Source organism: Leptonychotes weddellii, chromosome 11 (genome assembly GCF_054177405.1).
Source record: "Leptonychotes weddellii isolate Sample4059 chromosome 11, ASM5417740v2, whole genome shotgun sequence".
NCBI classification, from domain to species: Eukaryota; Metazoa; Chordata; class Mammalia; order Carnivora; family Phocidae; genus Leptonychotes; species Leptonychotes weddellii.
In genome coordinates, this window is record NC_138379.1 from 41,854,583 (window position 1) to 41,882,267 (window position 27,685).

The 27,685-nt window shown below is 38.5% G+C and overlaps 1 protein-coding gene across 3 annotated transcripts in view; it reads left to right on the forward strand.

The window, feature by feature from the left end:
- SBF2 (SET binding factor 2) overlaps positions 1–27,685 on the forward strand; it is a 434,906-nt gene that overhangs the window by 321,869 nt on the left and 85,352 nt on the right. For all 3 annotated transcript variants that reach the window (XM_081797377.1, XM_081797378.1, XM_081797375.1), the window contains exon 17: positions 7,383–7,451. In XM_081797377.1, coding sequence (XP_081653503.1) covers positions 7,383–7,451 — 69 coding nt within the window. The remainder of the gene's footprint in view (positions 1–7,382; positions 7,452–27,685) is intronic.

A 27,685-nucleotide genomic window follows, 5' to 3' on the forward strand; every position in this document is an offset into this window, starting at 1 on the left:
TACAAAAATAAGAGTTGATATGATGAAGGGATGGAATATGACTGTAAAGATGAAAATTACAAAAAAATTTATAAAAGGATTTGATAAGAAGTTGTTTGAAAAAAGAAAAAAGAGGATTAAAAAAAAAAGGGAGAGAATGTGATCAGGCAGGAGAGTATAAAAAAACCATACACTAGAGATTTAGGGTATATTTTGATGTGTTAGAAGAAACTATCTCAAAATTTTAAAGAGAGAACAACTTATATTATATATGCCAAAAATACGGGTAACTATTATGAAGGGATAGAATATGACTCTAAAAATGAAAAATAAAAATGTTTTTTATTAAAAAAGGGATTGATAAGATGTTGGTTGAAAAAGGGAAAAAGAAAAATTAAAAAAAAGACAGTTTAAAAAAAAATTAACTTTGAAAGACTAAAGAATCATGGTAAAAAAGCCATGGATTCTATGTGCAGTATTCCCCTAGCGCTGGAGTTCTGCCCTTCTCATTGATCGGTAAACTTGGTCTTAGCTTGCTGTTCTCGCTGATCTTCTGGGGGAGAGGCCTGTTGCCGTGGTTCCCAAATGTCTTTGCCGGAGGCGGAACTGCCCCGCCCTTGTCCGTCCGGGCTAAGTAATCTGCTTGGGTTTGCTCTCAGGAGCTTTTGTTCCTTGCAAGTTTTCTGTACAGCTTTGGAGGCGGAGAGTGAAAATGGCGGCCTCCCAATCTCCGCCCCGGAGGAGCCGAGAACTCAGGGCCCCGCTCCTCAGTGAGCCCCCAGAGAAAAGCAGTCACTCACTCCCGTCTCCCCGGTCTCCAGCTGCACTCCGTGCTCACCTGGCCTGTGACCGAGCGTTTCTATCTCTGGCACCCGACCCCGGGTGGAGTCTCCAAACCCAGCAGATCCCTGCGGTGCACTTCCGCGCCGCTCCTCCCGGGGGAGGAAGGGAGGTCTCCCCGGATCTGCCGCTTGTTGGGTCCCTGCTGGAGGAGCAGTGGCCCGACTGTGCCACAGATCACAGTTTATGGCAACCCCAAGCTGAGAGGCTGCGCCTCAGCTCCGTCTCTGCAGCCGGCTTCCCGGCTCCGATACCTGGGAGCTCTGCTGCACTCAGGCACCCCTGGTCTTTCTGTGACCCCGAGGGTCCTAAGACCACACTGTCCCATGAGGGTTCCACCCCCCGCTTAGCCACCAGAGTGAGGTCCCTCAGTGAAGCTGACTTCTAAAAGTTCCGATTTTGTGCTCCGCGGCTCTATCACTTGCGGGAAGCGCCCGATGAGGCCCCTCCCCCGCTGTCTATCCTCCCAAATATTGCCTTGGATTCACTTCTCCACATGTCCTACCTTCCAGAAAGTGGTCGCTTTTCTGTTCAGAGAGTTGTTGCTATTCTTTTCTTCAATCTCCTGTTGAGTTTGTAGGTGTTCAGAATGGTTTGATCCCTATCCAGCTGAATTCCCGAGACCAGACGAAATCCAGGTCTCCTATTCCTCCACCATCTTGCTCCCCCCCTCACCCCCCCCCCGTTATGAGTATTCTTAAGTTAAGGTAGTATTCTTTTAAACAACAAATATTTGGACCCTAGCTTTTTATTCAATGACAATCTTTGCCTTGTAGCCAGAATATTCAGTTTATTTTGGCTATTACAATTTTTTTTTATTTCTATCATCTTATTTTGTTCTTTTCTGATTGTTTCTCCTTGGGGGTTTCTTTTCCTCTTTCTGGCTTTCCTTCGGGTTATAAGTTTTCATGTTTGTTTTCCTCTCCATTTTTTTCTCCATTAGATTAGAAGTTGTAACCCATTCTATATTCCTTTGGCAATAATATAGAAAATTTTAAATGCTCACTTTATCAAAATCCAATTCCAGACTACCACCTCACAATTTCTGTGCTACTGTGGTTGATTTTGTTACTTGTATCTTAATTTTCTTTAATACCAAAAGACATAATTGTCATTGTTTTAGGTCACTGTATGTTTTGGTTTACCCACATATTTATCAGTTTCCTTGCGGAATTATCTTTTTTATATCTCAGACTTTTTATCTGGTGTCCTAGGTGGCTCTAGGTGTTCCAGCTTTATGGTAGCTCTCCTAATGGACTTCCTACAAGCCCAGCAAGCACTGGGCTTTGTTTCCTATCCCTTGAGTCCTTTAGTTGTTCAAAACTAATATTCAAATTCACTTTGTTCAAAAGCTGCTTCTGAGGTAAAATTTTACTTCAGTGCTCTGTTTACCACTCCAGGTTCCACTTAACTTACATTTTGGTCTGAGTGTTCATTAGTTTCTTGCCAGTTCATTGCTTTGCATTAAAATTTTTAAAATATTTTATCTAGCATTTTTTAATTATTCAACAAAAGTGTCAAATATGAAATTAACCAAAGTTAAGAAAAAGTCCAAGAATAAAAGTGTTGGTAGGGATGTGGAAGAGAGGAAACCCTCTTATACTGTTAGTGGGAAATGGAACCATTATGGAAAACAGTATGGAGGTTCCTGAAAAAATTAAAAATAGAACCTACATATGAGCCAACAGTTCTGCTGCTGGGTATTTATCCAAAGAAAGCGAAAACACCAATCTGAAGAGATATATGCACTCCTCTGTTCATAGCAGCATTATTTACAATAGGTAGGATATGGAAGCAGCCTAAGTGTCCCTCAATAGATTAACGGATAAAGAAGATGTGGTGTGTGTGAGAAAGAGAAAATAATGAAATTTTGCCATTTGTGACAAGGATTGGACCTAGAGCATATTATGCTAAGTGAAATAAATCAGGCAGAGAAAGACAAATACTGTATGATTTCACTTATATGTAGAATCTAAAAAACAGTACCAATGAACAAACAAAACAGAAACAGACTCAGATACATGAAACAAATTGTTGGTTACTAGAGGGGAGATTGGTTGGCTTGTAGGCAAAATAGGTGAAGGGGGGATTAAGAGATATATCAACATCCAGTTATAAAATAAGTCATGGGGATATAATATACATCATGAGGAATTTAGTCAATATTATAATAACTTCTTTGGTGACACTAACTAGCCTCATCATAGGAATCATTTGGTAATGTAGAACAATATTGAATCACTATGATACCCCTGAAAGTGATAGGATATTTTATGTTAGTTATATTTAAATCTAAAAAAAAAAAGAAGTAAAAGTCCATAACCCCCCTCGCCCTGCTCTCTCTCTAACAAATAAATCTTTAAAATAAATAAATAAATAAAAATAAATAAATAAAAGTCCATAACAAGTTTTAAAGTGATCTTTTGTTTGGAATTCTCTCAGATTTTTGATGATATTGAATCATCATTTTTCCAAAATATATTTTCAACTGCTTTCTTAAAAAATATTCTTAGTCAAATTCGGTTTGGAAATGCTGCCAACCAAATTTTCTCCATACAGTCACAGTTTAAAAACCCTGAGAAGTCCTACAGTTTTTTAAAAAACAAACAAGAAGGGCACCTGGGTGGCTCAGTCGGTTAAGCGTCGGCCTTTCGCTCAGGTCATGATCCCTGGTTCCTGGGATCCTTGCTCAGTGGGGAGTCTGCTTCTCCCTTTGCCCCCCCCCCATGCCTTCTCTTTTTCTCTCTCTTTCTCAAATAAATAAATAAAATCTTTAAAAATAAAAAATAAAAAAACAAGGGCATCTCATTTAATTTTGTTTACCCAGCATTTTCCCAATTTCCAACTCCCCACAAATAACAGCTATCAATACTCTGTAAAACTAGTGTTTGTGGAAGTTTGAGTACACTCCCCTTACCATTCCTGTGGAAACCTTTTAGGTATGTTTCCTTGCAGAACCAAGGAGTCTTCCTTGCAGAACTAAGGATTGGGTTGCTTTCACCTTTTGGCTATTGTGAATAATGCCTCTGTGAACATGAATGTATAAATATCTGTTCAAGTCATTGTTGTTTTGGATATATAGTTGGATCATATGGTAATTCTGTTTTTCAATTTTTGAGGAAATGACATACTGTTTTCCTAGCAGCTCCACCATTTTACATTCCCACTGAGATTTTCTGATATCCCATTCCCCAACATTTCAAAACCCAATGAGTTTTGGCATTGGTAACATTTCTTGCCTGATCACTAACAAATTACCCTTTGTATTCAACACTAAGACAGAAAAAACATTTCCAGTCAGTTATAAGATGGATTCCAGTCTTGGAGAAGTTAAAGTGTGAAAAAAAAAATGTGTATCTTAGAGTCAGTGAAATATAGTAAATGCACTAAAACCCCCTCCAAAAGTTTTTTTTTTTTTTTTTATAAATTACACAGCTTTTAACACAATCTTTATAAAACAGGAAAGTAAAGGTAGCTGCTCACCAGTAGTGTATGAAAATAGTTCCTACAAACATATAAACTACCAAAACTGAAACATGAAGAAATAGAAAACATGAACAGACCAATAACCAGCAACGAAATTTGATCAATAATCAAAAAACTCCCAACAAACTAAAGTCCAGGGCCAGAGGCTTCAGTGGTGAATTCTACCAAATATTTAAAGAATAGTTAATGCCTATTCTGCTCAAACTATTCCAAAACATAGAAAAGGAAGAAAAACTTTCAAATTCATTCTATGAAGCCAGCATTACCCTGATACCAAAACCAGATATATACTCCACTAAAAGAGAGAACTACAAGCCAATCCCTGATGAAGTTGGATGCAAGAATTCTCAGTAAAATATTAGCAAACTGAATCCAGCAATACATTAAAGAAATCATTCACCATGATCAAGTGGGATTTATTCCTGGGTTGCGAGGGCAGTTCAATATTCGCAAATCAATGTGATACACCACATTAATAAAAGAAGGGATAAGAACCATATGATCATTTCAATAGATGGAGAAAAAGCATTTAACAAAGTACAACATCCATCATCCATTCATGATAAAAACCCTCAACAAAGTAGGTTTAGAGGGAAAATACCTCGATGTAATGAAGGACATATATGAAAAACCCACAGTTTATATCATCCTCAGTGGGAAAAACTGATCACTTTTCCTGTATGGTCAGGAACAAGAGAGGGATGTCCACTCTCACCACTGTTATTTAACATAGTACTGGAAGTCCTAGCCACAGAAATCAGACAACAAAAAGAAATAAAAGGCATCCACACTGATAAGGAAGAAGTAAAACTTTCACTATTTGCAGATGACATGATACTCTATATAGAAAACCCAAAAGACTCCACCAAAAAAACTGCTAGAACTGATACACAAATTCAGTAAAGTCAGAGGATACAAAATCAATTGTACAGAAATCTGTTGCATTTCTATGCACCAATAATGAAGCAGCAGAAAAAGAAATTAAGGAATCAATCCCATTTACAATTGCACCAAAAACAATAAGATACATAGGAATAAACCTAACCAAAGAGGTGAAAGATCAGTACTCTGAAGACTATAGAGCACTGATGAAAGAAATTGAAGAGAACACAAAGAAATGGAAAGACAGTCCATGCTCATGGATTGGAAGAACAAATATTGTTAAAGTGTCTATGCTACCCAAAGCAATCTACACATTTAATTGCAATCCCTGTAAAATACCATCAGCATTTTTCGCAGAACTAGAATAAACAATCCTAAAATTTGTATGGAACCACAGAAGACCCCAAGTAGCCAAAGCAGCCTTAAAGAAGAAAAGAAAAGAAAAAAAGCAAAGCTGGAGGCATCACAATTTTGAACTTCAAGCTATATTACAAAGCTATAGTCATCAGGACAGTATGGTACTGGCACAAAAATAGCCACCTAGATGAATAGAACAGAATAGAAAACCCATAAATGAACCCACAACTATATGTGGTCAGTTAATCTTCCACAAAGCAGGAAAGAATATCCAATGGGAAAAAGAGTCTCTTCAACAAATGGTGTTGGGAAAACTGGACAGTGACATGCAGAAGAATGAAACTGGACCACTCTCTTACACCATACACAAAAATAAATTCAAAATGGATTAAAGACCTAAATATGAGACTTGAAACCATAAAAGTCATAGAGGACAGCGGAGGCAGTAACCTTTTTGACGTTGGCTGTAGCACCTTCTTCCTAGTTATGTCTCTGGAGGCAAGGGAAACAAAAGCAAAAATAAACTATTGGGAGGGACTTCATCAAAATAAAACACTTCTGCACAGCGAAGGAAACAACAAAACTAAAAGGCAACCTTCAGAATGGGAGAAGATAGTTGCAAATCAATATCTGATAAAAGGTAAGTATCCACAGTATATAAAGAACTTGTGAAACTTGACCCCTAGAAAATGAATAAACCAATTAAAAAATGGTCAAAAGACATGAACAGACATTTTTCCAGAGAATACATACAGCTGGCCAACAGCCACATGAAAAGATGCTCAACATCACTTATCATCAGGGAAATACAAATTAAAACTACAATGAGAATCACTTCACACCAGTCAGAAGGGCTAAAATATAAAACCCAAAAATAACAGGTGCTGGCAAGGATGTGGAGAAAGGGGAACCCTCTTGCACTGTTGGTGGGAATGCAAACTGGTGCAACCACTCTGGAAAACAGTATGGAGGTTCCTCAGAAAGTTAAAAATAGAACTACCCTGTGATCCAGCAATTGCACTACTTAGTTATTTATCCAAAGAATACAAAAATACTAATTCAAAGGGATACATGCACCCGATGTTTATAGCAGCATTATTTTTAATAACCAAATTATGGAAGGAACCCGTGTCCATTGACTGATGAATGGATAAAGAAGAAGTGGGGTGTGTGTATGTGTGTGTACATACATACACATGCATGCACACATGCATTGGAACATTACTCAGCCATAAAAAAGAATGAAATCTTGCCATTTGCAATAACATGGATGGAGCTAGACAGTATTATGCTAAGTAAAATAAGTCAGTCAGAGAAAAACAAATACCATATGAGTTCATTCATGTGGAATTGAAGAAACAAAATAAGCAAACAAACAAAGGAAAAGAGAGAGGGAGAGAAACCAAGAAACAGACTCTTACTTAACTTTAGAGAACAAATGAATGGTTACCAGAGGGGAGGTAGGTGGTGAGATGGGTGAAATAGGTGATGGGGATTAAGGAGTGCACTTGCTGTAATGAGCACCTGGCATTGTATAGAAGTGGTGAATCACGACATTGTACACCTGAAACTAATATTGCACTGTATATTAACTAACTGGAATTTAAATAAAAACTTTAAAAAAAGTCTTTCTGAAATGTATTTTTATCTCATTTCTAAAATGAATGTGCTTCAAGGACAGTCATTTTTTCAAATTTACTTAAGAATTAGCGACAATTTGGAATAAGAGTAAAAACCCCATAAGACAGTAAACAGTGTATCCTGGATTTTTGCTTCCATATTTTTGTGATTTCTGGTAAATGTCCTAATTATGCTCATTTCTCTTTGTTTTGTTTAAGGATTGTTCAAGTTTAGAAGAATATAATATTGCTGCAGCATTGCTCCCTTTGACCAGTGCTTTCTACAGGGTAAGTTTCATTGGTCTATACATAAGCTTATTATGATTTATATAAATATATGCAGTTTGATCTATCATGGAAATACATGAAATCTTTTCCCCTTGTATATATAAGATATATCTGTGGTTATGTTTATTATAATATTTGTTGCATACAGTTGACCCTTGAACAACACAGATTTGAACTGTACAGGTCCACTTATTTGTGGCTTTTTTCCAGTACTGTACTGCAAATGTATTTTCTCTTATGATTTTCTCAATAGCATTTTTCTCTGGTTTATTGTAAAAATATAGTATATGATACATATAACATACAAAATATATGTTAATCAACTGTTCATGTTATCAGTAAGGATTCCAATCAACTCTAAGGTATGAATAGCTAAGTTGTGGGGGAGTAACAGTTATATACAGATTATTGACTGCACAGGGAGTCAGTGCCCCTAACCCCCGCATTTTCAAGAGCCAATTGTACTGTGTGTAGAAAATTTAATATATAATATTAAATCATCTCCTAAGATAGAACCCGACCCATCCCATCCCTTCTTTTTCTTTTTTTGTTTTATTTTTCTTTACAGCATTTTGTAACACCCGAAATTACATATTCATTTGTTTACATTTGCATATCTTCCCCTACCACAGAAAATAAATTCCATGAGGCTAGGATATTGTCTCATAAATATTTATTGATAAGGCCAGTTTGTTTTTTTTTTTTAACTTTACTTCAGTCTGTCCACAGTTAAAGGTCTTAACCCAAAGGTTCTCCATAATCAGAAGCTCTTTCTCTGCTAAGTCACTGCATATCCCTCTTTCTTCCTATTTATCCTCCCTCCCTCTTTTAAAACAGAAAGTGGAATTTATGACATTCACACTTCTAAGAACTGGCAAGTCATACTGACCATGCTCAGGAAACAGGACAAATTTCAGAAATGTCAAACAAATGAATTTTAGGTTTAGAAACTAATGACAACTAACTGGAGCTTGAGCATCATCTTTTGGTCTTCCCTCCCCAGCTTCACCCTAGCTCCAGGCCTACTCCATTTTTCCTTCAGTGCATACATACTAACCTTCTCTGAACTCCCTGATCCCTTCATCTCATTCCCCTGCTAGCATGGAGAACACTTACAAAAATTGGCCAGGCTGTCCTGGATCCTAAGGCACCTAAGAAATTTGTCTCTATATCTCAGAGCAGCTAGAAAACTTAGTCCACTGTCTAACTAGCCTTCATATAAGCCCTCACCTGGCATTTGTTAAAGAAAATGGCATTTTAAATCTTTCCCACTTTCAACATCTAAAATATTTTTTAAACTTAAATATTATGTAGAAATAAATAAGAAACACAGGGAAAATAAGAATTGACAATAGAAACTCAATTGCTTAAGTGACCCATTGCTTATGATTTTTTTTTTTAAGGAGAATCATTTAACCATTTTACAGTGTATATTAGTGAGGGTTTGATCATGATAGCAGAAGCACCATGAATGATATAATTAAATAACTTATTATAAGGGACCAGCCCTTATATTGTTATAGAAACTGGGGGGAAAGTTTATGGAAGGCTCTACTTGTGGGCCTGAAGTCTCTGTAGGTCATGACACCATGAAGAACAAGGACAAACTGGAATCTCTGTATAGCTCTTACTTATTCTAACCTCAGTAATGCAAATGACCCGCAAAAGAAGCAGCACTGTTAGCCATAGCACTGCAAGCCACACTTGCATCTGGCCCTGGGCTAGGAGAAGCTGAAGGAGATGTGGCAGGAACTGGAGGAACTGTGAGCTCAGTCCCTTCCCCGTATCGACATGAGCCAGCAGGGCAGTGACAAAGCGTATGAGCTGTATCAGTGCATCCTATATTGCCTTCAGAGTGTAATGACTGCTGCTTCATTTTTGTCCAAATCTCAGAGAAATTTCTCTTCTGGCCAACCCGAACCCTCGAATCAGAGAGGAAAGAGAATTCTGGGAAACGTTGTCCTAGCTTAGCTTAGTTTACACAGTGCATAACCATCATACTGGTTTTAGTTTTGTGGGAGTTTTTATGAAGTTAATAAGTTGGGCTAAATGCCATACTGTTTCTCTGTGTTATCAAACAATAATTCAAACTTATGTTTTAGGGGTGGGTTTATGAATTTAATTTATTCTTGTTGGCTTGGTTTGATTTGATTTGGTTCGGGCATGAATTAGGAGCCAGAAACCACGCCAGTAATATGAACAGGAAAAATTTAATAAGTTATTAAGTAGTAACAGGGGATTAACTGCTAAGAAGTAAAGATAATTCTGAAGAATAGAGGAATATCAGAAACAGAGAGCAGCTACTACCTTTGGGCTTAGGCAGAGTCCCCAAGAAAGGAACAAACTTGGAAGAGGGCTCCTCCCCAACAAGACTTGTGATTCAGACCTTGCTGGAGCAGTGTTGATTTGGCCACTGGATGGCATAGAAATTCACTGAGGTGCCACAGACCAGAGCTGGCAAGCAGGAAACTACCTCCTGGAGTTCTGGCAAAACTTGCTGGGAATCCCCCTCAGTCGAGAGCCAGTGAAACTTGATAGGAAGCCACTGTCTGGAGTACCACTGAAACTCCATAAATAGCAAGCACTTTGGGGTGTCCACCTCTAGCAGGTGCATGCCATAGGAGCACACCAGAACCAGGAAAAGAAACCACTTTCTACTGCTGTGTCCCTTCAGCCTTTATACTGACAAAACAGTATTGTGCCAGCTGCGAAAGGAGAAGCGTTTACATATCCAGCTCCAGTAACACAAAACAGGGCAAAGAAAGGTCAGTTTGGAGGAAAGAGACATTGCATTGGTAACTGACACAGTGGGGTTAGGGAGAGTGAGAGGTAAGGGTGGATCATACCAATTCTTAGATACTTCCTAAATTTCTAACTTATGGGAAATTATTTCTGGTGTATAATTCAGGAAAATTCTGTAGATGTAAATTGTATTATCCTGGCCACAGATTGCAAATGAGCCATGCTCATAGTGTTCAGCCAGTATAAACTCCTGGGCCTTGCTCAGCATGCTTCAGGGAGTGGACTCAGCTGTTTGTCTTATTTTAACTTATTTGAAAATATTTTTAATATTATTTGTCTTTTTTTTCAATGGATCAAAAGTTTATTGAACATCTCAATATACAGAGTTACTATGCCAGGCAACATCATGGACAGCCACGTGAGTGAAACACTGACATGGCCACTAGGAGCTTATATTAGTCTTTCTGATACCATAAATAATAAACAAGAAATCAAACTGTTCCACAGTTGTATCAACTGGATGGACATTTCCTTAAATAAAATATATGTGTGTGGTTAGAAAATTCAAATACTACAGAAACATATAAAATGCAAAACAAAAGTTTTCTTTCCCACTTCTACCCATATCCTCTGACAGTTGACTTCTTGGGGGGAAAAGAGTCACTCGTTATTGCCAGCGGATAAAATACAGATAAAATTACTTTTTTAAACTAATCAAACCATTCACAGTTTCTCACCTTGTTTTGTTCACTTAGTTGTATGTCTTGGAGATCTTTCCATATACCCAATTAGGTATATAACAGTAATGCCTAATTATTTTTAATGACTGCATATATATTTTCTTAATAAAAAGATATACCTCTGTGTGTGTGTCTGGATTTACCATAAGCATAAGCGCAGAATATTTCATTGACCCAGATGAAATATGCTGTTCATCTTTTACCATTTTCCTTTGTGTAAAAATATCCCAAGATGTTTCATTTGTATCATATATCTTAGATTCTTGGGAATTTTTTATGCCACAACCACCACAAATTTGAGGGATTTTTTTTCCCTTACAGTTCTCTCACTTTTCTCTACTTTTAATGAGTTATATGTAACTCATGCTTTAACTTATGAAGCCTTTCTTGAAGGTGGTGTTTTAACAGCCAGGTTTAAATTGTTAAGGATTACTGGGGCACCTGGGTGGCTCAGTTGGTTAAGCATCTGCCTTTGGCTCCAGTCCTGATTCCAGCGTCCTGGGATCGAGCCCCTAATCAGGCTTACTGCTCAGCAGGGAGTCTGTTTGTGCTTTTCCCCCTGCCCCTACCCCCCACTCATGCTCTCTCTCTCAAATAAAATGTTTTTTAAAAATTGTTAAGGATTAGTTTAATGGTGGAAAACGATGTAATCATTTACATTTATACTATGCTTATCATTTATATGATGCTTTAATTCTTAGTTGAGCAAACAGTTATTAGGAATGGCAAGCCCTGTGCTTACATTTGTTGCAGAGTTGCAGGTGAATAGCACATGGTCCTTACCCTGAAGAAACATACTGTCTAATGGCCTTTCATATTCATTAATCAGCTATTGATAGAGGAACATTTCACAGTTACTGAATAACATTGGGTCACCCTTTGTTTACTTAGGTATTCAAAAATCATGTTTGTTAAATTAAGAACTGAAATATATGCTCAAAGTTTAAAGCAGGGGTTCTTGTGTAAATGTCACTTTTTTGGAATAAAAAGAATTAAAGAGTAAGCTAAAACCCAATAGAGCAGAAATAGAACCAAAATAGGATACCCTTGGGTAACAGTGAAGGCCATGGGTCCCTTCATCATGAGCCATTGTGTAATGCCCTTTCCTCCATGATCCATATCTCTTAGAGTCACCTTGTTGTAGTTCTTAATCACCCAAGTAATCTAGAGAGTATCCTAGAATCTATCAAAATATGACAGGTCCCTTCTTTTACTTCTTTGAGGCGCGCTGGTTACTGATGCTCAAAATGATGCCCTGAAGAACGGAAGCTTTCTCCCCTGGTACTCATTGTAGTTCATGTTTACCCTGGGAAGAAATAGAAATACCCTATTTATCTTAAATTCAAGCACCCTGAAGTGATGCATTCCCTTCCCAGATTCCAAAGATCCCCCATACCCAGGTGGCACTTTGTGGATGATTTATTGTTCAGGATAGGTCTTACTTCATAAGACATCATTCAGCCTCTCATTCTCAATAGAAGTGGATTTATTTCCTCTTTAAAATTCTCATTTCATTAAACATGTAAAAAAAATCTTCTCTAGTATCCAGACACACAGAGGATCCATTCTTATTAACAGGTTTGTTGAGGTATAATTTATATACCATAAAATTCACTCATTTCAAGTGTACATTTTAGCAATTTTTAGTATATTTACAGATTTGCACAACTATCACACTATCTAATCTTAGAACATTTCCATCACTCCAAAAAGAAAACTCATGCCCATTTGCAGTCACTTCTCATTCCGAGGCAACCACAAATATACTTTCTGTCCCTGTAAATTTGCCTTTTCTGGACATTTCATATAAATGGAATCATAAAATATATGTTCTTTTATGCCTGGCTTCTCACACTGAGTAAAATATATTTGAAGTTTGCCCATTTTGTTAGAAGATTTCTTTAGGACTGTTAATTATTAATTAAGATTTCTCCATACCCAGAGTGCTTAAATCACCTTTTGTATTGTTTCAAATTGTATCTAATTCAAGATGTAATGTATAATTAAACTAATTCTTTTTTTTTAATTTTTTTTATTCTTATGTTAATCCCCATACATTACATCATTAGTTTTAGATGAAGTGTTCCATGATTCATTGTTTGTGCATAACACCCAGTGCTCCATGCAGAATGTGCCCTCCACAATACCCCCCACCAGGCTAACCCATCCTCCCACTAAACTAATTCTTTTTTAATAAATATATCAGGAAAAAATGTGAGATGTAGAACCTAACTTTATGGTTCTTTAATTTTTCTATTGCTAAACTGTAACTTTTACTTATACTGTGTAAATGAACATACACTTATCTGATTATAAATAAATTTGAGATCTAGGTATTTTTCCACTTCAAAATATAAAAGCCAAAGGCAGGTAGATGTATTCAGCGTGGTGTGATAGGAAAATCTGTTGATTACTACCTGAAAAAAGTCATTTGTGTAAACCTAGCTTTTACCTAATCAGAGAAACAGAAGTGAGCATTACAGCACAGAGAATCACAGAATTTCCTGAGCCACCTCCTGAGTGATGACCTTCCTGCCACCATACTAGAAGTATTTCTCCTCCCAATCCCAGACCCCCAAAATGAGCAAACTAAAACCTGTTAACTGCATCTTTCATGTCAAACCTGGTATTTCTTTTATAAGCCTATGTATCAAATAGAACATGATAAAGAACAGAAGTCCAGAGGAAAGTGATAACAGTAATAAAGACAGCTAATTCTTACCACCTAGTACAAGATGCTATATTTGACTTGCAGCACCTAATCCAAATCAATTAATATTTCCATTTTAAGATGAAGGAATCTCTACCACTTAGTAAGTAGCAGAGCCAGGACTCAAACTCAGTTCTGACTCTAAAGTTTATATTATTTAACTATAGTAAGATTCCCCAAGTGAGTCCCAATTTATACAGCATAATTCTGGGGGCTTTTCATCTTTTTGCTTAGAGGTACTGAATTGACATCACTCCCGTCCCCTCATTTCTCCATCCAGTGTTATCCATATATCCAGTAAGGATACTTCATTAAGCTTTGGCTTAGAGTGGACAAAGTCAGAAAATGCTGATTAATTGGATGTTACAATTAATAAATAATTGTCCCATATCATTATATACAAATCTCTAACTTCCACATATTTCTAATAGAAAACATACCAAGTACTCAGAAGCACACCAGATGCATTTTGTACTTCTCTGTTGATTTAGAAGTTATTTGAATAACTAAATGGTTTGCCCTTTAGTCATTAATATGGACCCTACTTGTCTTACTATAGATATGACAGCTTATAGATAATTCTAACCAATGGAATCCAGATGATCCCACATTCATGTTATTAAGATTGTTATTGGAAGAAAAATCTTATAATAATATAAAAAATAGATATTTCATCAGTCCTTTTTCCCCCCTATTGGTAAATGACAAGAGAGGTTCTTAAAAATCTACAAAATAGGAAAATAATTTTGTTTTTCTTAAACTTCATGATCTGGATACATTGCATTCCTACAACAGGTCTCAAAGGATTACGTTTTTGGCAGAAATGGCGGAGGGTGGTGATGAAGGGTCTTTTTCCATCTTTTTTTTTTTTTTTGCTGTAAAATAAAATACTAAGCTTAAAAATAAATTAGCAGAAAAACATTTGAGAGTGAAGACAGGCATCAACAGTGGGCTGAATCCAAATTTGGCCTGGGAAAGATATGAATGTGCTTACTACAGCAGATGCCTCCAGCACAGCAGAATTTTAGAATGGCCAGAGATAATGTCTTGCTTTTATTTCCTCCCTTCATTTTCTTGTTCTTTCAGACAACTTAGCATTCCTTCCTCCTCCCCTCTCAGCACAACCTCTTCTTGCTTCTTCCCGTGTTTCTTTCCAGTTTTGGGTGGCTGCTCCTTTTCTCCTAGTCCTGGAAAACCTCTGCTTCTGAGATACTGAATTATTATAATACTTTAGAATTACCATTCTTTATTAATACTTGTTTATCTTCACTGTTTAAACTAGTAATATAAGGCAACTATGGAGTTTGAAGATTTGAAGGAACATGGTTACTTATAAATGTAAAGTTACATTAACCACCGGGTAGAAAATTGTATTTCAACAAAGTTGCTGAGTGTCTCCTTTGTGTAAAACTCTGTACTAGGCATTGAATGAGTTGCAGTGATGCATAAAACATGGTTTCTGCTCTCCAGTACTTGGTTATCTTGTAGGGTAGACAGGCATGAAAATCACTAGTCGTAAGCAAAATAGGAGGAAACAAAGTAAATGTACTGAAGAATGTGCCAACGATGAAGGAGACTAACCTTTTTTATTTAAATCCCTCATACCCTCTTAGTCTCCCTTACATAATGACACTGTGATTTATGGTAACTGTTTCCCCTTCTTCCCTTTCGCTCTGGGTTCAGGCCTTGATATGTGTGAGTTTTATCCCCTCCCTCACATGAGGGCCTCCTCTGTCAGGCTTTCTAATCAACTCTCCATACTTTCCTGGGCTTATTCCTCATTCTCTCCTCTTTTCCTTTTCAGAACCCTCTTTCTGTTATTGCTCCTGTTGCAGCCAGTCTTAGAGCATCCTTCCACATTAATATACATGAAAGCTGGGACACCTGGGTGGCTCAGTCGGTTAAGCATCTGCCTTCAGCTCAGGTCATGATCCCAGGGTCCTGGGATCGAGCCCCGAGTCAGGCTTCCTGTTCAGTGGGGAGTCTGCTTCTCCCTCTCCTTCTGCCCCTCCCCCCAGCTCATGTGTTCTCTCCTCTCTCTCTCTCTCAAATAAATAAAATCATAAAAAATATATATGCATACATATATATATATGAAAGCCACACTAATCAAGACACTTTTATTAATGTTATAGAGAAGTTTATTCACAAAGGATAATTTGTTACCAATAATAAGCCTTCAACCTCAACAGTTGTTGTATCTTCTTCTTGGATTATCCCCTTTATTATTATATAGTGCCCTTCTTTGTCTCTTGTTACAGTCTTTGTTTTAAAGTCTAGTTTGTCTGATATAAGTATTGCTACTCTGGTTTTCTTTTGACACCCATTTGCATGATAAATGTTTCTCCACCCCTTCACTTTCAATCTGCAGGTGTCTTTAGATCTAAAATGAATCTCTGTAGGGATGCCTGGGTGGCTTGGTTATGCGTCGACTCTTGATTTCAGCTCAGGTCATGGTCTCAGGGTTGTGAGATCTAGCCCCATGTCGGGCTCCGCACTCTGCGGAGAGTCTGCTTGAGATTCTTTCCCCCTCTCCCTTTGCCCCTCCCCTGCTTGCACTCATTCTCTCTCTCTCTCTCAAATAAATAAATCTTTTAAAATAAATAAATAAAGTAAGTCTCTGTAGGTGGCATATAGATGGGTCATCTTGTTTTATCCATTCTGTCACCCTGTGTCTTTTGATTGGAATATTTAGTCCATTTACATTCAAAGTAATTATTGATAAATATCTATTTATTGCCATTTTATTGCTGGTTTTGTTGTTTCTGGAGATTTTCTCTGATCCTTTCTTATCTTTCTTTCATGGTTTGCTAGTTTTCTTTAATGATATATTTAGATTTCCTTCTCTTTATTCTTTGCATATTTATTAGTGGTTTTTGACGTGTGGTTACCATTAGATTTGTATATAACCTCTTCTGCATATAGCAGTCTATATTAAGTTGATGGGTCATTCAAGTTTGAACCCATTCTTTACTCCTGTCCTCCCCATGTTGTAAGTATATGGTGTCATATTTTACATGACCTGACACCACTTCCATGAGACATGAGTCCTTCAGTATTTCTTTCAGGGCTGGTTTAGTGGTCATGAACTCATTTAATTACTGTTTGTCTGCAAATCTCTTTATTTCTTCCTTCTATTTTGAATGTTAGCCTTACTGGATAGAGTATTTCTTGGCTACAGATTTTTCCCACTCAGCACTTTGAATATATCTTGCCACTCCTTTCTGGCTTGGAAAGTTTCTGCTGAAAAATCTGCTGATGGCCTTATGGAGTTTCCTTTGTATGTAATTGTCCTCTTTTGTCTTGCATCTTTTAATATTTTTTCTTTATCTCTATATTTTGCCATTTTAATGACAAGATGTCTTGATGTGGATCTGCTTTTCTTAATTTTTTTTTAAAGATTTTATTTATTTATTTGAGAGAGAGAATAAAATAGAGAGAGCATAAGAGGGGGGAGGGTCAGAGGGAGAAGCAGACTCCCTGCTGAGCAGGGAGCCCGATGCAGGACTCGATCCCGGGACTCCAGGATCATGACCTGAGCTGAAGGCAGTCATGATCTTCTGAGCCACCCAGGCGCCCGCTTTTCTTAATTTTGGGGGGGGTCCCCTTGCCTCCTGGATCTGGATATCTGTTTCCTTCCCCAGATTAGGGCAGTTTCCAGCTATTGTTTCTTCAAGTTTTCTCTCTCTTTGGGAACTCCTATAATATGAACGTAATTATGTTTGATGGAGTCACTGAGTTCTCTAAGTCTATTCTTGTTTGCATGGTTCTTTCTCTTTTGTTGAGCTTCATTGCTTTCTATTACTTTGTCTTCTAGGTCACTAATTCGTTCCTCTGCTTCTTCCATCCTGCTGTTTATTCCATCAAGTGTTTATTGAGCCCTTCATCTCTGCTATGTTAGTCCCTATCTCTATGTTAAAGGTCTCACTAATGTCCACTCTTTTCTCAAGTCCAGTGAGTATCCTTATGATCATTGATTTAAATCAGGCATGTTTTGCTTAGATCTATGGCTGTGGCCTTATCTTGTTCTTTCATTTGGGATAAATTCCTGTCTTCTCATTTTGTCTAAGTCTCTGCCGGCTTCTCTGTGTTAGAAAAGCCAGTTATGTCTCCTGCTCTTGAAAATAAGGCCTTGTGGGGTGCCTGAGTGGCTCAGTTGGTTAAGCATCTGCCTTCAGCTCAGGTCATGATTCCAGGGTCCTGCAATGGGGCCCCGTGTTGCCCCCCCCCACTCAGCAGGGAGTCTGCTTGTCCCTCTCCCTCTGCTCTCCCCCCTGCTTGTGCTGTCTCTCTCGCTCGCTCTTGCCTTCTTTTGTGCTCACTCTCTCTCAAATAACTAAGTAAAATATTTTTTAAAAAAATAATGGCCTTATGAAGAAAAGGTCATGTAGTTCCCAGAGCCTGGAGCTTTAGGGAGTATCCCTAGAGTGTGCTGTGTACACTCTGCTGTTGTGTTTGGATGCTCTGTCCTTCAGGCCAGTCAGCTGCAGAGGCTCTCCTTGCCTGTTGTGGGCAGTGTTTGGCCCCTGGCCTGAATGTGGCAAGTTTTAATAGGTGTGCTTTGGTCTGCTTGTAAAATAAGACCTGATACCACTTCCATGAGACATGAGTCCCTATAGAACTCTGGTCAGAGAATGGTTTGGGCAGGGTTTGTGCTGGTCTTCTGGGTGAGGGGCATCCCACACTGGGACTGAGGTAAGTGTGACTGAGAAGGTCAGTCCCACCAGAGTGCAGGCAGTCCCAACCAGCAGCTTAGTGTAAAAGCAAGTTAGGCAGCCAATGTGTGCACTGTGCTGGTTCCTACAGGTGGAACATGATTATGCTGAGGGGCAGGGATGAGAAATGGTGCTGGCCAGGTCGTTTGTCCCTGGAGCAGTCTCAGTGAATGCTGCCTCTCAGGGATACGCTCCATGAAGAGTAAATAATCTCCCCATTGTGTCCCAGGCACTCTTCAGCTCACTATTTTCACACTGTCTGCCCCCAGGTTGTTTGCCTTTCTTCTCTCCAGGAGCAGCCCTGATGCCTCTGGACTCTCCCAGAGTCCAGCCCACTGACAGCTTAAAACTTTAGGCGTTAAGCCTCTCTGGTTGCAAGAATTCACAAAATTCAGCCCTTCTCACTTTCCAAGCCAATGGCCATGGGGAAATGTTCTCCTTCTGTATTCCCCTGTGTGCCCCTCTCTCTCGCCCTTCTCCATGACCACAGCTCCATCCCTCCCAGGACCTGTTTCTCCCCTAAACCATGTCTCTGCACTTTCTACCTTCTTAGATGTGGCCTCTTCTCTACCTTTAGTTGTGGAGTTTGTTCTGCCAGTCTTCAGGCAATTTCTGCAGTATTTAGGATGATTTGATAATTATCTAGTTGTATGCATAGGACAAGGTGAGCCTAGAGTCCTCATACTCAGCCAGCATCTTCCCCCAAGAATCTGCAAGGAATTACTGCGCTTCTGACCACCTCCTTGGGTTCCATTAGTCTATTTGAGCAACTGAAAGAACTCGGAGAAACACGTTACTTGCTGGATCACAGCTTATTATGAAAGGATATAACTCAGGAACAGCCTGATGGAAAAGATGCAAAGGACCAGGTGTGGGGAAAGGGTGTATAGCTTCCATGCCCTCTCTAGGTGTGCCTCCCTCCCCAAATCACCAACTCAGAAACTCCCCAAGCCCCCAGTATTCCATGTTTTAGGTATAATTGTGTTACTTTTTTTTAAGTAGGCTCCACACCCAGCATGGAGCCCAACGCAGGGCTTGTACTCACGACCCTGAAATCAAGACCTGAGCTGAAATCAAGAGTCAGACATTTAACCAACTGAGCCAGCCAGGTGCCCCAAATGTGCTACTTTTAAATTCTTCCTTAAGACATGGTCTGGCTTCCTCTCATCTATAGTCTGGGCTTATGTAAATCTCAGATATCTAGGTTTAAGAAAACAGGGTATAAGCTCATGAAATAATTTTTTTCCCTCATGGATTTTCTAATACTTGATAGTTCTGATTTATATACAGAATTCACTATGAAATAAAAAATATTTACCCACAAAAATATTATAGGAGTCAAAAATAAGCCATACTCAAAGCCATTTTAACATTTTTTTTTTTTAAAGATTTTATTTATTTATTCATGAGAGACAGAGAGAGAGAGAGGCAGAGGGAGAAGCAGGCTCCCAAGGAGCGGAGAGCCCGATGCGGGACTCGATCCCAGGACCCTGGGATCATGACCTGAGCTGAAGGCAGACGCTTAACCATCTGAGCCACCCAGGCGCCCCATTTTAACATCTTAAACCTCAGAAAAATATTTTTATTATTTTAACAATATATTAATATTATATATTATGTGTAATATATATGATATAATATTTAATCATCTGTTATATTATTAACACGTGCTGGGCTAGTCGTTTGTAGGGAATGGCAGGTCAATGGATAATACTCAGCCACCATAAATACCAAGGACTAAGAGCTGATTTCAGGAGAGGAATTGAGTTAGCTCTGAGCCATCTGTTGTTCTTTGCTAGATTCCCTTCATGATTAGTTCAGGTTATTAAATAAAATGTTCCTTTTAGTGGAAAGCCAAGTGCTCTTAGTGAGATCAAATTTTCACCCACTTCTCTAGAATTACTTGCATTGACCAGCCCAGGTTGTACATGATTTACAATTCAAGTAACATTGATTTATACTTATGAAACATATATTTTATGGAAAAAAATTAATTATACTCACTTTAAGGTAGAGATCAATTAAACTTTTGTCTGATAATATCTTATTTAAATAGCTAATGAGTGTAATAGTCTCATGGGAAGAGGAAGCCCTGAGCCTCCTCCAGGGAACCTGAGGAACAGTTTACCCACTGCCACCAGTCAACTGCAGACCTCCTGAGGAAACACTGCCTGGAAGAAAAAAAGAACGAGCATCTCAGTGGGACCCACAAGTTACAGTTTATGTTTGCATAACTGACTATTCTTGGAGGCATGAGATTGTTAGATCTGATATTTGGCTGGTTACCTCCCCCTTCACTTCTGGTCCTGAAGTAGTGGGAGGTGGCAATAAACAGAGCATGGGTGTTTAACTGAGGACATTTAATGAATCACAGCTGTATGAGTACAGCCCCTATCCATTTTCTTAAAGGGAGTGGGTGGCAAGAGTTCTTGTAACATTTTTATGCAGTTGGCTCTGGTTATGATATACACTTAGAGACGATCCAATGGGAAAGACAAACCTCTTTCCCACCAAGCACATTACCATTTGTAATTCATTTTCAGTAGATCACTTCAGTAATTGTTTATTGAGTACCTACTATGTATGAGGTGCTGCAAGGATGGTGATGATGATGATAGGATAGTTAAAGGTATTAAGCATTTCCTTATGTGCCATGCATTGTGGCTAAGTACTGTGCACTAATTAGATCATAATCTTTACAACAACCCCATGGTCCAAGATTACTGTGTCAATTTCATCTTCGAGGAAACTGGGTCTAGATAAATGTAAAAACCTTGCCATGGTCATACAACAAGTAAATAGGAAACAGTGAAATTCAAACCTAGGGACTTCTGGTCTAGCCATATGGCATGCTAAATATTCTGAAACACCCCTTCCCCACACAACACCACCACCACCAGCAAAAAGACACTAAAAATGTAGGATAAAATACAGGTATCTTATTAAGTATATAACTATGCACAAGAAAGTAAGGGAAATCTTCAAGAGTGAAAGATGAAAAGGAGGCAGGAATCTGAGGTGATCTGCTGCCACAGCTTAAGCTACAGCTGACCTGAAGACATCTAGCAAGCCTTCAGTTTTGGGTGGGGAGACTGAAATTTGTAAACATGTTTATAATTTAAGGAAACAATTTCTAATCATGGTAATCTCTCACCTGAATTATTATCCTTATTGGTTTCCGTGCTTTCACCTTTGCCCCTTACATTCCATTTTCAACATGGCTGCCAGAGTTACCCTTTTAAAACATAAGTCAAATCCGGGCGCCTGGGTGGCTCAGTCGTTAAGTGTCTGCCTTCAGCTCAGGTCATGATCCCAGGGTCCTGGGATTGAACCCTGCAGGGTCCTGGGATTGAGCCCTGCATCAGGCTCCCTGCTCAGCGGGAAGCCTGCTTCTCCCTCTCCCACTTCCCCTGCTTGTGTTCCTTCTCTTACTGTGTCTCTCTCTGTCAAATAAATAAATAAAATCTTTAAAAACAAATAAATAAAACATAAGTCAAATCATGTCATTCTTCTACTCAAAACCTGTAGTGGCTTCTCATCTTATTCAAAAGCACTTTTCCTAAATTAACTCCGTGATTTTGTCCCTCAGTTTCCTCATACCTTTGCCTACATGTTACTTTCTCAGTGAGATCTATCCTGATAACCCTATTTAAAATTCTACCCATCCCTCTCCAACACTCTTATTCTCCCTTCCCTGCTCTTATGTGTGTGTGTGCATCACATTGCTTTATTATATTTATTTTTTGTGTCTTGCCATGTGAATGTAGGCTCCAGGAAAGCAGGAAGTTTCATTTGTTCACTGGTATATCCTCATCTCCTGGATTGTATCTGGTACATAATTGGTCCTTCATAATGACTGAAGGAAATTAATGAAATGTGAAAAAAATATAGTAAAGAAGATCAACAAAGCCCAAAGTTTTTTTTTTTGAAGAATAAAACTAGACTTCAGACTCCATTTTGTCTAACTCCAGAATCCATCCCTTTAACCACTACACAGTACACAGCTTCCAAAATACAGCTTCCTGCCACCTTCACAAAATTTATTATCCCATACTTGGATATCAGAGTCACACTGACAAGTCCTCAATGGCTCTGTGACCTTGGACATGTTATTTTACTTTTCTGTGCCACAGTGTCATTAACTACAAATAAGAATGATAATAGTATCTACCTTGTAGGATTATTATGAGCATTAGATGCAGTAGCACCTGTAAAGTGCTTCCTGCCCAGCAAATGATAAGCCTTTAATGAATGTTAATAACTGCTACTGATTTTTTTGTTGTGATTATACCTTTGGTCCTCTTTCTCCTCTTCCCCTTCCTCTTGTCGAGTTAACTCAGTTCTCCCAGGGGGTCTTATGAATGTGGTAAAAGCCAATGAAAAATCCTATAGGTGGACACCCTGGGTGTTTAACACAAGAATCAACACTCAAACCAACTGTGCAATTAATTCTTACTGGCTCTATGCTGAGTTTTGATGACAAGAACAGATCAATAACGTGGGGAAAGGGTGGAGTTGAAGAATGGAAGACATGGTTTGTGTATTGCTCTTGGATCAAGAGAACTTTGGGATAAACCTCCCAGAGCTCCATAACAACCCTCCTCCCATACACACATACCCCACTCTACTTATCAGCCTAAACACTCCCTACTAAAAGGTCATATGCTGATTACTTAAACTGAAAACAAACAAGATAACTGACTAACTTCCCAATGATATCATGTCATATGTGTTTAGAAGCAGTCTGTCACCAAACATTTGACGCTTTGGTGTAGAAAGAATCTAAAAGTTATTCAAGCCTGCTATCTGTTCTTCCTATCCTCTCTTATAAGATTACAAACTCAAACGCTTGCAGAAACCAGACAAGTGATGTAAATGATTGAAGGGGAAATTGTACAGAACTTGAGAATGCTTGTTTCATGTTAAAGGAACATCTATTTAGTTCCAGTCATTTCTTGTCAGGCAAAAACAGTGTTACCAGGTCCCACACTTTTCAAAGAAGACATCCACTTCTACAGTTTTTCCTAATTATTAATAATAAAATTCAAAGCAAAAGAAGTACAACCTGCCAGTCTGTAGCCTCTGCTATAGAACTTCTGTGTGGAGCTGTGTAGGAAACAATGAGAACTGCAGAATTTTAACTTGAAAGACAGTTCTGGCTAAAAATATGAATTTGAGAGTCTTGTACAGAGAGAGAACTACCAAGCCCAGTTGGGAGGAGAGAGAAGAGAAAATAATAGAGGTCAGAAACTTGGAAAAAAATCTGTGGAATGAGAAAGGGAAGAAAAGCCAAAGAATGAGACAGCACAAGAGGCTCACATATAGGAGATCAAAAGAAATTGCTAAATTCCTACTTTGGAATAGAAGTTAAAAGAAAGTTGCTAATTTGAGCAGTCTTTTAGTAGGTTATGTAGTGCCGTTAAAATCAACTAATCATTTATTTCACAAGAAAACAATGAGAAAGGACATATAATTATGAGCTGAAGCTAGGCTCTAATTTATTCCACAGGAGCATGGAATTTGATGTATTCTGTTGGCCCCTCCAAGTATATTTTCTTTTTAGAGAAAATATACTGAAAATGCACTGAAGGGAGGCAGCATCCCATCTGCTGAAAAGTCACACAGGAAGATGGGGGCAGGGCTGCAGAGGTGGGTCCTCTGTAAGTATGTTTCTGATTCTGCCTCAGACTTAGTATACCTAGCATCCTGGATCCTGTTGCAGGATTCCAGGGCAGTCATATAATTCCTGATGTATTGATTTAAAAATAAAAGTTTAGGGGCACCTGGGTGGCTTAGTTAAGCATCTGCCTTTGGCTCAGGTCATGATCCCAGGGTCCTGGGACCGAGTCCCACGTGGGGCTCCCTGCTCAGCAGGGAGCCTGCTTCTCCCTCTGCCTGCCACTCTGCTTGTGCTTGTGCTTGCTCTCTCACTCTCTCTCAAATAAATAAAATCTTTAAAAAAAAATAAAATTTTACAGCAGAATAACTTAATCAGAACATGAAAATTTGTTTGACTGTTTCCATCTTCTAGAGAAAATGGACTTCTCTCAAAAGTGTATCTCTTCTTACTTTGCTATCATCATGTATAGAATACAGTATAAAATGTTTATGTCCATGCTAAGCAAAATAAGTCAATCAGAGAAAGACAGTTATCATATGATCTCACTCATATGTGGAATTTAAGAAACAAAATAGAGGATCATAGGAGAAGAGAGGAAAAAATAAGACAGGACAAAATCAGAGAGGGAGACAAACCATAAGAGACTCTTAATCATAGGAAACAAATTGAGAGTTGCTGGAGGGGAGAGGGGTGAGGGGATGGGGTAACTGGGTGATGGACATTAAGGAGGGCATGTGATATAACGAGCACTGGGTGTTACATAAGACTGATGAATCACTGACCTCTGCCTCTGAAACCAATAATACATTATATATTAATTAATTGTATTTAAATAAAAATAAATTAATTTTAAAAAATAAAATGTTTAGGTCCCCCAAATTGAGAGAGGAACTAGCCAGCTTTAATTTCCACTCTGGTTTTTCTTAGAACCAGTAAGATCTCTGCTATTTCTACGCACTGTCCCACATATTGCAAAACTGGACGGAGAGGGGGGGCTGTGGTAGGGGAGATGATTATGAATTATACAGGCCTAGACTAGACAGGATTTTATTCATGGGCAACATGAGGGTTGGAAGAAATATTAGACTATAGATTTTAAATTATTTAGAGAATATTTCAAGTTTTTTAAATAATGAAATTAAAAGTACATGAGCCACTTGGGAGTGTTGACATGATGTGTAGTAATGGAAAAATGTTATACTATTTGAATATCTAGGTACCAAAAAGCTTTGATTTTTATATTTACTGCCTCAGGGTGTTTCCATGAAATGTTGGGAATGTCTTTATATGATTGAATACATAACTTATTTTGTTAGGTTTTCTTTTAATATTACAGAGAATAGGGCGCCTGGGCGGCTCAGTTGGCTAAGCGACTGCCTTCGGCTCAGGTCATGATCCTGGAGTCCCGGGATCGAGTCCCACATCGGGCTCCCTGCTCGGCAGGGAGTCTGCTTCTCCCTCTGACCCTCCTTCCTCTCATGCTCTCTGTCTCTCATTCTCTCTCTCGCAAATAAATAAAATCTTAAAAAAAAAAAAAAAGAAACCTAGTAATATTACAGAGAATAGCTGGAGAAAAGTAGCTAATTCTTAATTTAGTTTGGAAGATACATCTTAAGTGAGAAGTCAGAAGCTGGACACCTAGTGCAGTGCCTCCTACAGGGCTTGAGCAGATAGGGACCCTCCTGGGCCAGGATTCTTGTGAGCACAAGTATTTTGTCCACCCACAGCTCTGTGACAGTTGCTAATCCTCATTTCAGTTGTGCCCCAGGAAAAGTAAAATCTACAACCCTGACATAAGGAGCAAGTATGCTACCAAAACTATAAGAGGAAAATGCAGGGTTAGAGTCAGCTTCCTACATAGAAGAGCAATGGAAGGCTAATGCAATATAGCAGAGATTCCTAACCCCAACTCACGTATCTTGTGTGTCTTTTACACCCATTGAATTTACCAATAAGATTTCATTTGAAGCTTAAACTCCCCTTTCAAAAAAGATCTGAAACCCACTCCCATCTTTAAATGTTCCAGAGCGTGTCACCAAAAATTTTGTTGAATTGGTTATCCAATGTTCAGTACAAGAGCCCAAGTCCCCTGATTCCGGATCAACTCTTTGCTCTATATGAGCTTTAATTCTTTGGCCTGAATCCATGACTCTCATCCATGCTGCACAATAGTCATCTGAGTGATTTTAAGGACAGCAGGTGCAAAACTCCCATCAAAAGCCAGTTGAAACCAAAATCTTAGGGGCTAAGGTCTGGATATCAGTGTCTTAAAAGTTGCTCAATTGGACTCAGAAGTCCTTAAGGGTCCTAAAACCCAGAGAGTCTGTCATTACCTTTTGTGAAAATGCTGATGCTATCTCATATAGCTTAATAACATACTTTACCAATAGACATTGTTGTAAAGATAGTACTCTCTAGAGTTGGTAGGGAGAGGGAATGGTGCTTTTAGGGCCCAAAAAATAACTCCATGCCTGTTTTCAGATCTATAAGTTTAAAATTCTGAGAGACAGGTTAATGAAAAATGGAAGATTCCTGTTTTAATTCATTGCACCTGTTGATTTAAATCAAAAAGTATGTATTCAGCTCTGTATGTTCAGAACCCTTTGGTAAGCTAAATGAGGAACCTTAACATAGAAGATCTAGCCTCTCTCTTTGAGGAACTCGTGATTTATTATAATTGAGTTGGAGAAAAAGAACTTATAAATGCAATAATAATAATAATAATACCTAGCATTGATTGGACATTTCCTTGCTACCAGACACTGTATGAAGCACCTTACATGTACCATGCTATTTAATCCTCATCATCATAACCTTGAGAAGTGTGAGATTAAAAACCCCGGTTTTATCTTTATTTAACAGATGAGGAAAATAAATGCAGAAAAATTAACTTACCCAAAGTTATTGAAACGCAGGTAGTCTGAGTTCAGAACCCATTCTCCTTAATCATCAGTCAACCTATTAAGTACTGAGAGATAATGAAATGGTTGTTTTTAAGCCACTAAATTTTGGACTGTTATTTTTACACAGCAATAGATAACAGAGATACTGGTCCATAGCAAGTGCTATGTAACTGTTAGCTAATATCGATATTATTATTATGTAGATCTTTGATGCCAAGTTCTGACATCCAGATATGATCAATGAGGGGCTGGGTGAGGGGAACAACATTAATTAAACAATATTTTATTAACTTTGTAGTGGATTGTGGCTTAAAAAGAATATTGATTAGTGCAAGAGAAGTTTTTTTTTTTTAAGATTTATTTGAGAGAGAGAGCACAAGCAGGAGGGGCACAGGGAGAGGAGAATCTTAAGCAGACTCTGTGCTGATCATGGAGCTGGACTCGGGGCTCAGTCTTACAACCCTGAGATTACTAGGTGAGCCGAAACCAAGAGTCAGACGCTTAACCAACTGAGCCACTCGGTGCCCCAAGAGAAGATATCTTTAAGGACTGTTTTGGAAGTTTCTTCCAAAGAATTAATCTATTAGATTAATCTATTGGATTAATCTGTTGGAGTGCTAATCTGTGGTCTCATCATGCTAAACCACTTCATATTACAAATATCTGCTGAAGTAAGCAATTGTATACTTTCTGTGATTCAGGAAATTATGTCACCATTAATAATTCTTGGTCTTGGGTGCCTGAGTGGCTCAGTCAGTTAAGTGTCTGCCTTCGGCTCAGGTCATGATCCCAGAGTCCTGGGAT